We start from the raw sequence: 14,624 nt of genomic DNA on the forward strand, positions 1-14,624 counted from the left end.
GCATGAGGGGGGGGGGGCGAGGTGAGGGGGGAGGACAGGAGTTGGGCCCCCCAGGTTAAAAAAATAATACATAAAAAAAAAAAAATTTAAATAAAAAAAAACCTGCAATACTTAATGGGCCCCTGAAGCAGCGTAACTTCAGGGGCCCTCGTGCAGCTGCACGGCCGTATGTCCGCCACTGGTGGGTAAGGTAGCCGGGTGGGGGGCCCGACTCCTATCCTCCCTCACTCACCTCAGGGCCCCCCTCCCGGTATGCGCTGCAGCCGGCGGGAGAGCAGAAAATACAGGAAGTCTCCGGCCGGGGCTGCAGCAGACGCTAGAGGCAGCTGCTGCTTAGTTTCCGCTATGTCTCCAAGTTGGAGACCAAGCGGCAGCTGCCGCCCCGGCCGGAGACTTCTTGTATTTTCCGCTCTCCCGCCGCATGAGGGGGGGGGGGCGAGGTGAGGGGGGAGGACAGGAGTTGGGCCCCCCAGGTTAAAAAAATAATACATAAAAAAAAAAAAATTTAAATAAAAAAAAACCTGCAATACTTAATGGGCCCCTGAAGCAGCGTAACTTCAGGGGCCCTCGTGCAGCTGCACGGCCGTATGTCCGCCACTGGTGGGTAAGGTAGCCGGGTGGGGGGCCCGACTCCTATCCTCCCTCACTCACCTCGGGGCCCCCCTCCCGGTATGCGCTGCAGCCGGCGGGAGAGCAGAAAATACAGGAAGTCTCCGGCCGGGGCTGCAGCAGACGCTAGAGGCAGCTGCTGCTTAGTTTCCGCTATGTCTCCAAGTTGGAGACCAAGCGGCAGCTGCCGCCCCGGCCGGAGACTTCTTGTATTTTCCGCTCTCCCGCCGCATGAGGGGGGGGGGGGGCGAGGTGAGGGGGGAGGACAGGAGTTGGGCCCCCCAGGTTAAAAAAATAATACATAAAAAAAAAAAAATTTAAATAAAAAAAAACCTGCAATACTTAATGGGCCCCTGAAGCAGCGTAACTTCAGGGGCCCTCGTGCAGCGGCACGGCCTGCACGGCCGTATGTCCGCCACTGGGTTTCAGGCTGAAATCGATTCACAATCTGTTTGCAGTAAAGGCAGCCAGATTCGATCAGATAGGGATCTGTCAGCTGGTCGATCTAATGGCAAATCGACCAGTGTATGGCTACCTTTAAGCTGGAAATCCTCATATCGCCAGGGAGGTTGTCATTTTGTTCAGGAAAAACATTATAGGCTTGTACTTTGTAGAGATAAGTGGTTAGTTGCCCATCCAGTTTTGTCTTATCTGTTTTCCGTATATAGTGTAAATATCCTGTAAATAGTATGTAGAACACTAAATAAACACTGGAGTTGGGGAATCACAAGACTCTCCCCAGACTTGCTTTGTATTTTTCCCAGAAGACAAAAAGCACCCACTGCCTAGTATCTATGTCTGTCTGTCTAATCAACCATTTATCCATCCATCCAATATATATGTGCCTCAGTACATGCTAATCTGACACTGCACTGCAATAAGGACACAAAGCGCAGTTGGCATTTGACAAAAACATGGTTACCGTATACAGCAACTGTATGCCAGTGGATATCCAGCAGTTCAGCTTTTAACCACATAGTAAATGTCTTGTAATATTGTGTAATCACATGGTTTTCCTGTCCCCATGAAGTGACCCATAGGGGCTGTTTTACAGAAAATAATGTAGCCATACATTTTTATAGTTGCATGATCTTCTGTTACAGCTATATGGGATATTGTGGTGAGTAACACGACCGTATTAAGTTTTATCATGTAGTTTCTTTTTCTGTTAGCCTGTTGCTTTCCTTTATTAATACAGAAGGGGCCTGTGCCAACTGTAATCACAGACTTAACTGTCTTTCCCAGTGGTATCCCCATTGTGATGGCAGTGATACTACTGCAAGTCAGTGAAAGGATGCATCCAAGTGACAGTTGCCATGCCATTGTCCAAGTGACAGTTGCCAAGCCATTGTCCAAGTGACAGTTGCCATGCCATTGTCCAAGTGACAGTTGCCATGCCATTGTCCAAGTGACAGTTGCCATGCCATTGTCCAAGTGACAGTTGCCATGCCATTGTCCAAGTGACAGTTGCCATGCCATTGTCCAAGTGACAGTTGCCATGCCATTGTCCAAGTGACAGTTGCCATGCCATTGTCCAAGTGACAGTTGCCATGCCATTGTCCAAGTGACAGTTGCCATGCCATTGTCCAAGTGACAGTTGCCATGCCATTGTCCAAGTGACAGTTGCCATGCCATTGTCCAAGTGACAGTTGCCATGCCATTGTCCAAGTGACAGTTGCCATGCCATTGTCCAAGTGACAGTTGCCATGCCATTGTCCAAGTGACAGTTGCCATGCCATTGTCCAAGTGACAGTTGCCATGCCATTGTCCAAGTGACAGTTGCCATGCCATTGTCCAAGTGACAGTTGCCATGCCATTGTCCAAGTGACAGTTGCCATGCCATTGTCCAAGTGACAGTTGCCATGCCTTTGTCCAAGTGACAGTTGCCATGCCTTTGTCCAAGTGACAGTTGCCATGCCTTTGTCCAAGTGACAGTTGCCATGCCTTTGTCCAAGTGACAGTTGCCATGCCTTTGTCCAAGTGACAGTTGCCATGCCATTGTCTTCTCTCTGGGAGGCAGCCAAATATCTCCGTAGGCATTCAGGAATGAATAAAGGACCTGCACACACGATAGATGGATGTCACCCAACGGGGATCAGGACTGGATCCCCTGGGTGATATTGCTGGGCTGAAGGCTGTACAGACGCAGATTCAGCCAGACTGATGTTCCATCAATAAAATTTAACGGGGCACCATAGCGAAAAATTGTACAATTTAAAATATGTGCAAACATAGACAAATAAGAAGTATGTTTTTTTTCCCGAGTAAAATGAGCCATACATTACTTTTCTCCTATGTTGCTGTCACTTACAGTAGGTAGTAGAAATCTGACAGAAGGGGCAGGGTTTGGACTAGTCCATCTCTTCATAGGGGATTCTCAGCAAGGCTTTTATTCTTTATAAAGATATTCCCTAAAAAGGATTTAAACAATGATGCTGGTCAGCTTCCCTGATCGCTACACAGTTTTTTGGCGGTTGGACAGAGAAACTGCCATTCACTAAGTGCTTTTGAAAATAAATAAATCCCGGAGAATCCCCCATAAAGAGATGAACTAGTCTAAAACCTGTCACTTCTGTCAGATTTCTACTACCTACTGTAATATAAGTGACAGCTTCATAGAAGAAAAGTAATGTATGGCTCATTTTACTCTGGAAGAAACGTTCTTCTCATTTGTATATGTTTGCACATATTTTACGTTTTACAATTTTTCGCCATAGTGCCCCTTTAATTTCATAAGTTTTTATAATTTATAACCTGCAGTCAGTGATGTAGGTAAGGAGCAAAGGACCCTAGTGAGAGTTTTACATTGGGTCCCCCAAGAACTCTATACATAACTGAAGTGGAGCCCCCAAAACCTCCAAGGACAGCCAGTGTTGAGGTGGGGGAGGAGGGGGACATGTGGGTAGCAATTATTCAAAGAGCATAGTTCAGAGGTGATCTTTACCAGTATTGCACAATCGCTAGTACAGGTTTTGAGGCAGGGCCCCTCTGATCCAGGGGCTCCGCTACGATCGCTTCCTCTGCATCCCCTATTGCTATGCCACTGCCTGCAGTATGTGGGCGCTGCTGCGGTTCCACGCTGCTAGATCCATCACATGCATGTAATATGGCATCGTGCGGTTGTTCAGTGCGTTTACCCTGACTGTAGCCTGCTATCTTCTCTTACAGGCCCAGACCCAAGCCTGAAAGGTTCTTAACAAATGGAGAACTATTTTGAGGAAGAATCATGTAACCTGGACAAAGTATTGGATGAATTTGAGAAAAACGAAGGTTGGTATGATGCATTTCTTCCCTGTCTGATAATCCACTTGTTATTCAGCCATCACTGGAATGTTGTTGTTGGTGCATAAATTAGGGGTGATTTAACCAAAACAGAAGCCCTTAGCCACTTGAGGAGTATAGGCTTACACCCCCCAGTGACCAGGCTGTTTTTTTACAAGTTAGGCTACAGCAGCTTTAACCCTCCTGGCGGTTTGCAAAAAAATCGCCAGGGGGCAGCAAATCTTTTTTTAAAAATTTTTTTTTTTTTTTTTTCATGTAGCGAGACAAAGTCTCGCTACATGATAGCCGCTGCTCAGCGGCATCCCCCCAGCCCCTCCGATCGCCGGCGACTCCCGGAGGGCTTCCCCCGTCGCCATGGCGACGGGGCGGGATGACGTCACCGACGTCGTGGCGTCAAAGGGGATTCTGATCCACCCCATAGAGCTGCCTGGCACTGATTGGCCAGGCAGCGCACGGGGTCTGGGGGGGGGGGCGGCTGCGGCGCGACGGATAGCGGCGGATCGGCGGGTAGCGGCGGCGATCGGGCACTGCACGCAGCTAGCAAAGTGCTAGCTGCGTGCAGCAAAAAAAAAAAATTATGCAAATCGGCCCAGCGGGGCCTGAGCGGTGCCTTCCGGCGGCTTACCCCGAGCTTAGCTCGGGCTTACCGCCAGGAAGGTTAAAGAACAAGCGACACGCATACTAACCTAGAAATAAAAAAACACATATTTAAGTAGATAAATATTACTTCTACTTACATAACAGATGTATTGTGCTATCCACGTAATGATTCCTGTGAATTTTATAAAGGAAAAGCAGAAAATCCTATTCTAGGCAGTGGCCATCTTGCCAAGCCAATGCTGACATCATATCCTCCCTGACTTGTTTTTCCCCCTCCCTTCTCTTGCTCATCGTGTATTCATTAGCTGCCCTCCTCCCAGAGTCTTCAGTCACTCCCACTGAGGTGTATACTAGGAACTCCTCTCTTATCCTCCAATCGCTGAGTCACCTCAGCCTTGCTTGTAAACACAAGTGATCAGAGGGTGTTTTTGATAAGCAGCTAGGCAGGGAAATAAATGGAAGAGGAGGAATATATTCTAGATTAAAATAACTCCCAGCATTCAACTTTTTGGCTCTGACTACTAAAGGGCCCAGTGCTCCTAAAGTATGTGATAACTCCAAATCATAACAGCAGAAAAAGCTTTGAAAGTTTTGAATGCAGGATTAGCATCTTTATCAGTTAATACACTCAAACCAGTTGCTGTTGAAATTTGATTTTTATGGTGACAATCCCGCTTTAAGTCCTCACTGCAGTGCCGTACAACCTAGCACACAAGTGATTTGCCACCCCTTTCCTTTTCTGCCCACCAACAGAGTTTTCTGTTGGTGGGCTCTGATCTGGTGTTTGTTTTGTTTTCATTTGTTTATTTGTTGTTGTTTTTATAATATATTTTCCCTTTTTTTCATTATTTTTATATCCCTCCCTCCCCCTGCCAGCCCAATCACAGCGATCGGCTCGCTTCTTGACCTCCCAGGGGGACAGAAGTGTCACACACGTGTCAACAAATAGTAAATCATTCCTCAGTGAATAGTGACAGAGAAGTGTAACCTATCTACATGGTATAGTTCTAGCATCAATGCCGACACAAATTGTTACAAACAGCTGATAAACAAGGCATTTTTTTACACAGGCTGTGATGAGAGACCTATGAAAAGTGTTCTAGTGTTGCTGGCTAAAAGCTCTATAGGTATGTGAGGTTTACAGAAGAACAGTTTCATAGTTACATAGTTATTTTGGTTGAAAAAAGACATACGTCCATCGAGTTCAACCAGTACAGTACAGTTTCCCTGATAGTTGTTTTTTAATGATCCGCCGTGATGGTCATTATCGCCGCACATCGCTAAGGGTCGTTAGTGTAATCGTGCCCCTGTAACCGCATTGCGTGATCGTGAAAATGATCGCTTGTCACTCAAAAAAAAAATCGCTGGTCATATTTTTACAAGCCTTGGGCTTCTTCCAGCCCCTTGCAGTCTCAGCTCCCTCGGTGTCCTCCCAGGGCGATCCTCTGTGCTGCTGGGAAATCCACTATCCAGCTGGGTTTCTGCCTACTGCATGCGCTGTTATGGGCTGTGCTTCTGTAACCAGTAGTGTTCTGCGCTAGTACACTTACAAGTCTTACAAATTGCGCAAGCGCAGAATGGCCCCAACCATGGGCACTTAGCTGGGACTGTGCATGCGCAGTAGTCCGCGATTAAGCCGAGTTGCAGGGTACTGGAGAGACGACGAGGGAACTGACAGAATACAGGGGGCTGAAAGAAGCCCCAAGTAGGTAAGAATCCTTTTGTTCCCTTCGTGACAGGTGCACTTTAACGGCTACCTCAGCTGAGTGTCATCTAGCCTGTGTATGTAGCTTAGCTCTAATACTTCCCTCCCTTCCCCAAACCCCCCGCCCTTCATCATTTTGATAATTTTTGCCTTTATTTTCTCAATGGTAAGCGGGCCTTCAGGCTATAAAACGTACATCAGAGAGTAACACTACATTACAGCGGGCACCACAGAGTGTTGTAACGTGGCTGCATGATCGCTCTGTGCACCCTCTGCAGCTCTCTACAGTTCATAGGCAAATAGAGACTTTGAGAGTGTGTCTGCATAGACATGACCTTGGCTGTGCATTCTGATTGGTGGAATCCATGTGAGCCATACAGGCAGATGACCTGGATACACTCCCGCTATTGGAATGCTTAATTCCTTACAGGAGCTGCTGTTTGATAGAAATATCATTGCCTGCGGGCTCAGAATAACTAGAATCTACATACAAACAGGCAAATGCACTTTTGAAGTATGGATGTTTTCACCACATTCATTGTTAGGACTTCTGTCTATTAGGCTGTGTGCGTTTTACTTTGATTCAGCATATAAGGCCACAAGTAGAAATTGTAAGATGATATCGGAGTCCCAAGTTCGAATCTTGGGCAAGATGCTCTTTGCATGAAGGTTGTATCTTGCTCTCTGTATGGAGGTTGTATCTTGCTCTCTGTATGGAGGTTGTATCTTTCTCTCTGCATGGAGGTTGTATCTTGCTCTCTGCACGGAGGTTGTATCTTGCTCTTTGCACGGAGGTTGTATCTTGCTCTCTGCACGGAGGTTGTATCTTGCTCTCTGCACGGAGGTTGTATTTTGCTCTCTGCACGGAGGTTGTATCTTGCTCTCTGCGTGGAGGTTGTATCTTGCTCTCTGCATGGCGGTTGTATCTTGCTCTCTGCACGGAGGTTGTATCTTGCTCTCTGCACGGAGGTTGCATCTTGCTCTCTGCATGGAAGTTGTATCTTGCTCTCTGCGTGGATGTTGTATCTTGCTCTCTGCGTGGAGGTTGTATCTTGCTCTCTGCGTGGAGGTTGTATCTTGCTCTCTGCATGGCGGTTGTATCTTGCTCTCTGTGTGGAGGTTGTATCTTGCTCTCTGCGTGGAGGTTGTATCTTGCTCTCTGCATAGAGGTTGTATCTTGCTCTCTGCATGGAGGTTGTATCTTGCTCTCTGCGTGGAGGTTGTATCTTGCTCTCTGCATGGAGGTTGTATCTTGCTCTCTGCATGGAGGTTGTATCTTGCTCTCTGCACGGAGGTTGTATCTTGCTCTCTGCATGGCGGTTGCATCTTGCTCTCTGCACGGAGGTTGTATCTTGCTCTCTGCGTGGAGGTTGTATCTTGCTCTCTGCATGGCGGTTGTATCTTGCTCTCTGCGTGGAGGTTGTATCTTGCTCTCTTCATGGAGGTTGTATCTTGCTCTCTGCCTGGAGGTCGTATCTTGCGCTCTGCTTGGAGGTTGTATCTTGCTTTCTGCGTGGAGGTTGTATTTTGCTCTCTGCATAGAGGTTGTATCTTGCTCTCTGCATGGATGTTGTATCTTGATCTCTGCGTGGAGGTTGTATCTTGCTCTCTGCGTGGAGGTTGTATCTTGCTCTCTGCGTGGAGGTTGTATCTTGCTCTCTGCGTGGAGGTTGTATCTTGCTCTCTGCGTGGAGGTTGTATCTTGCTCTCTGCGTGGAGGTTGTATCTTGCTCTCTGCGTGGAGGTTGTAGCTTGCTCTCTGCCATGGAGGTTGTATCTTGCTCTCTGCGTGGAGGTTGTATCTTGCTCTCTGCATGGAGGTTGTATCTTGCTCTCTGCATGAAGGTTGTATCTTGCTCTCTGCATGGAGGTTGTATCTTGCTCTCTGCGTGGAGGTTGTATCTTGCTCTCTGCGTGGAGGTTGTAGCTTGCTCTCTGCGTGGAGGTTGTAGCTTGCTCTCTGCGTGGAGGTTGTAGCTTGCTCTCTGCCATGGAGGTTGTAGCTTGCTCTCTGCGTGGAGGTTGTAGCTTGCTCTCTGCGTGGAGGTTGTATCTTGCTCTCTGCCATGGAGGTTGTATCTTGCTCTCTGCATGGAGGTTGTATCTTGCTCTCTGCGTGGAGGTTGTAGCTTGCTCTCTGCGTGGAGGTTGTATCTTGCTCTCTGCGTGGAGGTTGTAGCTTGCTCTCTGCGTGGAGGTTGTATCTTGCTCTCTGCGTGGAGGTTGTAGCTTGCTCTCTGCCATGGAGGTTGTGTTTCCTTCTTCCTTCCATATCCCCAAAGCATGCTAATATGTAAATGGGCTCTCTCCAGAATTGGCCTTAAAGGGAACTTGAGGTGAGAGGAATATGGAGGCTGACATACTTATTTCCTTTCAAGCAATGCACATTGCCTTTCAGACCTGCTGATCTTCTGCCTCTAATAAGTTTAGCCATAGACCCTGAACAAGCATGCAGACCAGGCGTTTCTGACTGAAGTCTGACTGGATTAGCTGTATTCTTGTTTCAGGTGTGTGATTCAGACACTACTGCAGCCAGAGAGATCAGCAGGACTGCCAGGCAGCTGGTATTGTTTAACTCCTTAAAGACCACTCCACGGCAGTTGACGTGGACGCGGCGTCAGCCCCAGGACCACCTAACGCCAACTGGCGTGCAGTCCTGGCGGCGTGTTTTTGCAGGAGATCGCGCAAGCCGATGCACGCTTATCTCCACTTGAATGACGGAGATTCGCTTAGTCATCAGTCTCCCAGCGGCTATTTACACTGTACAATGCTGTAATCTAAGGCAGCGCTGTACACGGCTGTCCCCCTGGGAGGTTCAGAGAGCGATCGGCTTTCATAGGCTGATGTCTATGAGAGTCGATCGCTGGGATTGGCTGCCAGGGGAAGGGAGGGAGGGGTATAAGACCCCAATGCCCCTCTGCACTTGGGTGAGTTGGCTGAGGACATTGTTCTCGCCCCGCCCACTCTGTGCCCCTCCATCTGCGCTTCTCCATTATCTCTCCCCCCAAGGAACAGTACACTGGGAACTATGAAAAGGATTAGACTGTGATCCCCTCTGAGGGAGCATGAATAACATGACTACAGCCTGCGTGAAGTACTTTGAAGCATGTCCATAGTAATATTCTGTCAGTTGCAGATGGAAGCATTCATGGAAAGGTATATATTATTATTTATTGTATTTATAAAGCACCAACATATTACGCAGCCCTGGACAATAAATATATACAATAATACAAGGATGACAGACATAACAAGGTTATACAAGGCAGACAGTACAAGATAAATGGTCCTGTGATTATGGGCTGGTTAGGTAGGCCCAGTAATACAAGTACAGGCTGTCATAGGAAAGGAGCACATGGTTCTGTAGACTACACTAGGGAAGGAAGGACCCTGCCAGAAGCTTACAGTCTAAGGCAGGGGTCCCCAAACTTCAGTCAAGGGCCGGGTCACCATACTTCAGACTGCTGGGGGCCGGAACATACATAAAATGATGTTGGAAAACATTACATTAAACCTAGGTATTGATTCTCCCAATCATGCCTGGAGGAGACCTCCCAGCAGCAGCCATTCAGTCATGCGGCGCCCGAAGAACGTCTTTGTGCACCAGACAGTGAAGCATACCCAGGTGACAACCTGCAGTCCAGTTGGTCAGCAGTGTCACCTGATGCAGAATTAGACTGGAAGCCAGTGAATGACTGCTCACTGGCTTCTACAGTATGTGGATGGGTGGTGCCAGCACCGCTATTCTATATGTGGGCCACTGATATGTAAAGGTGCAGTGGGCCACATCTATAATTTAAACATTTTGTGTTTGGGGTCAGTGAAAAAGCATAGGCGGGCCACATTTGGCCCACGGCCCATAGTTTGAGGACCACTGATCTAAGGGGTCCATCTATATCTACAATATAATTGGGTGAGTACAGTGTGCAGCAGCAGAATGAATGCAGTGTGTAAAAAGACAATCAGCAGTATAGATTTAATGCTGGGAATCCCGTGTGTGTTGCTGCAGTTTTCTGTTGATAAAACGCTCTCCCAGGCTTATCGCTGGATTTGCCGTCTAGCATGAAAAGATGTATCTTGAAATAGCCGCGGTGACCTTGCGTTGTCTCTCGGATACGCGCTGAAGGTGATTCCATAGGAAGTCGTGATTGCTGTGATCTCACTGTTTACTGAAAACATGGAATTATATTCTCTGCTGCAGCGATAAATATGTATGATAGGAATAGACCAGCTCACTGGAGGTTTGACGGCTCTCTGGCTATGCAGTCACAAGAACAGCACGACTTGTAAAATAAAGCAAAGAAGAGATCTATCAGCCAATCAGACACTTGCTTTCCTTGTTTCATGCGTAACAAAAACATAGTAGGTGATACTGTGCTGCCCATAATTATTCATACCCCTGGCAAATTTTGACTTAAAGTTGCTTTTATTCATCCAGCAAGTAATTTTTTGATGGGAAATTACATTGGTGTCTCCCAAAAGATAATATGTACAATAGGCATTATTGTGGGAAAAAAACATTTCTCAGCTTTTATTTACATTTGAGCAAAAAGTCTCCAGTCCATAATTATTCATACCCTTCACAAACTATCACAGTCTGTGGGGAAATCCAAAGTTCTATACCATTCCAAATAGTCCAAGCTGTTCTAAAGCATCTTAATTACCCTGAATATTGAGAACAGCTGTTTTAATCAACTCAACAGGTGAAAAACAGCAGCTCTCTGCAGTTGGTTTGTGGACAGGCATGGCTAAGACAAAGAAGCTCAGTGGGGACCTGCGGCTGCGCATTGTGGCTGCTCACAAGTCAGGAAAGAGCTACAAGGCCATTTCTAAATGTTTTCAAGTTCCAGTGGCTACAGTGCAAAGTAATAATAAATAATTTGCTAGGGGAATGAATAATTATGGGCAGCACTGTATGTGTTTTCTGCAGGCATTTCATACCAAGGGCAGTAATGAACATGTTACAGAGGTGAGAGGTGTACTGGCCCTTATTCTCTTCTCCTTTTCTCCTACATTTTCTCCCATACCTTATCAATAAAATGTTTTTTAAGTCACCGGCAAACAAAAAAATACTCCAGCAAGCAAAAAAAAAAAAAAAAGTACAGATCATTTTGACAGTACGTTTTCAATAACGTTTTGGTACTTTTTCAGTTGCAGATTGCTGGAAAGTTATTTTAAACAGAAGATGAAAATTTACCTCCTAAAGCAGCGCTGGGCCAACTACGGCCCATGGGTTGTATCGGGCCTGCCACTAGAGGGCACCCTGCAGAGTTGCGAGTGGTGTGTAATGATAGGGTTAACTAATCTAATCTCATCTTCTAGCACCAATCTCCATGGCCATTGTGGCGTCATGTGACACCATGAGAGAGTGCCAGCGTGTCACGTGACTCAGCTATGGAGATGTGGGTGAGTGAGATAAATGATCTATGTCAAGCCTATATATACTGTGTTTCCCCCAAAAGTAAGACCTACCCTTAAAGTAAGATATCAAGGAGCATGCTCGAAATATAAGCCCTGCCCTAAAATAATCCCTAGTGGCAACGGCAGTAAACCATCCCCGTCAGCTCCAGCTGACTTCACCCCTGATCTGCGGTTTGAATTATGCCGCTGGGGGTCGGACTATGAGCACGGGAATACAACTCTCTGGAGCAGAAGGGTGGCAGGAGGTAAAGCGGCCACAGGAAAAAGGGAGGGGGGGGGAGAGACATTAGGGGGGTCTGGTTATACACTAGGGAGTTGGGGATCTTACAATACATTAGCAGTCTCGCCATAAACCAGGTGGGGGGCGGGGGAAATCTGGCTATACACAAGAGGGGTGGGGGTCTGGCTTTACATTAGGGGGGTCTGGTCTGGCTATCCTTACGGGGGGATGCTTGTTCCACTCTTATATACACCCACTGTCCTAATTCATCCCGTTAGCGGCCCTGACAAGAGTGCGTTGGCGACTTCTGACCAGAAGTTAGTTTTATATTTGCATAATGCTGCATCAACTCAAATTATTTGCATCTCATTGACCATACCTACTCTCCTGCTGTTTATCGCATGGATGTAATGAACATGTTTGTAACGCCAGCAACTTCTGCACAACAAAGCCTACCCCGAAAGGTGCCCGGTTTCTTGCTGCATTGAATTTAATATGAACCTCCACGTTTGTTAAAAAAAAAATCCTCTCCCCTCCTCCTCCTTGCTCTCTGTCTTTCAAAAATGTCATAATTCCACCAATAGCAAAAGCAAAGATAAATAATGCATATAAAAAGAACTAGGCAAGGCCTGTCCTTTATAATCTTGATTACTTGCTATGGCAACAGAGCCATTCCAATACAGTCTACTTTAAAAGGGGCTTTAGACGGTAAGACCTCCCTATGTGTGGATGATATCCTTATATACCTGGCAGATTGCTGTCAGAACTTTTAAACGAGATAAAAGAACTTTGAGCATTTTCCAGATTTAAAGTGAGCTTGGTCTGGCCCGTGTGTGGACTTGTGTCTGGAATCCAAAATCAAGACCATAATCAAGTTCAAATGCCTGACTGTGATGGTAGGACTCTATACAGAAATATAAAGCAAATATTGTCACCCTCGTAACTTACTGTTTAAAAGTAGGATGGAGAATATTTCCATGTGATGAAACCGACATACACAAGTTCAATTAAAACTGTTTATTTGCTCTCCAGTATGATTGGCTGAAAAGCTTTTTCATGGAATTAACACTATCTTTTCCTAATTTTTATATGATAATCAACTCCTAGAATTAGTAAAAATATTGGAAGACAGTAGAGGTGGATTATTGTTTTGACATTACAAGCGTTGTTCGTTAGAGCCACCGGGATATGATGTGTCCAATGGGTAGGGGTTAGTGAAGCTGTGGATGTCCAGACTGCTGGGTGGGGGCCAACAAAGCGATGGATGTCCAGACTACTGGTTGAGGGCCAACAAGGCTGTGGATGTCCAGACTGCTGGGTCGGGGGGGCCAACAAAGCTATGGATGTCCAGACTGCTGGGTGAGGGCCAACAAGGCTGTGGATGCCCAGGCTGCTGGGTCGGGGGGGCCAACAAGGCGATGGATGTCCAGACTGCTGGGTGAGGGCCAACGAGGCTGTGGATGTCCAGACTGCTGGGTGGGGACAACAAGGCTGTGAATGCCCAGACTGCTGGGTGGGGGGGGGGGGAACAAGGCTGCGGATGCCCAGACTGCTGGGTGGGGGGGGGGGCTGGCAACAAGGCTGTGGATGCCCAGACTGCTGGGTGGGGGGGGGGGGGCAACAAGGCTGTGGATGCCCAGACTGCTGGGTGGGGGGGGCAACAAGGCTGTGGATGCCCAGACTGCTGGGTGGGGGGGGGGGGGGGGGGGGGGGCAACAAGGCTGTGGATGCCCAGACGGGTGGGGGGGGGGGGGCAACAAGGCTGTGGATGCCCAGACTGCTGGGTGAGGGGGGGGGGCAACAAGGCTGTGGATGCCCAGACTGCTGGGTGGGTGGGGGGGCAACAAGGCTGTGGATGCCCAGACTGCTGGGTGGGGGGGGGGGGGGTAACAAGGCTGTGGATGCCCAGACTGCTGGGTGCGGGCCAGCAAGGCTTCACATGGCCAGGTAGCTGGGGGACTGTGGGGGGCAGTAAAGCTGTGTATGACTAGTCAGCCATGTAAGATCCAGCACTGCTATAATAGAATGCAGGCTACAGTGACTCCAGGACTTGGCCTAAATACTATATGCATAAAGGATGACCTGTCACCAGCTCTCGAGTCGTGTGTGACTTAAGCAACACTGTCAGCTGCTGATGACACAATGCGGACTGGTAAACAATCTCTGATTACAATCATTGATTAGAAACAGTGCTGAGGAGCCAGCGCCACTCTGCTCTGGCCTTGCAGAAACAATTCCTGTCTCCAGAGATTAAATTCTGTGGCATGAATTGAAAAAATACATTATTTGGCACCCTCACAATAAATGTACTGCACCTGTAACACCTGTTCCTGTGTCCTAAGCCTGGCACCATGGTAAATTCTTTATATTTATCCTGAGTGAGGGTCCTCCTTGAGCTCACTTCAGCATGAAAAACACAATCGCTCCAAAGTTGTATTTGCAGAAAAATCTACGTCCTCCCACTTAGCATAGGTCACTAAGGGACTGCAGGATCAAACAGGTACATACTCCTGGCTGTGCATTTATTAGTTATTGGGGGAGAAATGATTTACAGAAGAGTCCCGGTCAGGGGCGTAACTAGAAATCACTGGGTCCCCCTGTGAAACTTTGGATGGAGCCCCCTCTCCCCCTCCCTTTTCTGCGCAGGTAAACTGAGAACCAATGTTATTCAGTTGGCTAGTGCACACTTTAATGTGTTTTCTCCTTGCAGAAAAAAACAGCAGTGAAGCACTGCAGGTATTTTCTTTATCAATGACATTAGCTTCTGTGATAAAACGTGCATGTTTT

General features: G+C 47.4%; 1 protein-coding gene across 1 annotated transcript in view; it reads left to right on the forward strand.

Annotated features, from left to right (window-relative positions):
* ZFYVE9 (zinc finger FYVE-type containing 9) overlaps nucleotides 1-14,624 on the forward strand; it is a 108,731-nt gene that overhangs the window by 31,692 nt on the left and 62,415 nt on the right. The window contains exon 2 of the mRNA XM_068239077.1: nucleotides 3,778-3,879. Within this exon, the coding sequence (XP_068095178.1) occupies nucleotides 3,810-3,879 (70 nt within the window). The 5' untranslated portion in view covers nucleotides 3,778-3,809. The remainder of the gene's footprint in view (nucleotides 1-3,777; nucleotides 3,880-14,624) is intronic.

This window comes from Hyperolius riggenbachi, chromosome 6 (genome assembly GCF_040937935.1).
Source record: "Hyperolius riggenbachi isolate aHypRig1 chromosome 6, aHypRig1.pri, whole genome shotgun sequence".
NCBI classification, from domain to species: domain Eukaryota; kingdom Metazoa; phylum Chordata; class Amphibia; order Anura; family Hyperoliidae; genus Hyperolius; species Hyperolius riggenbachi.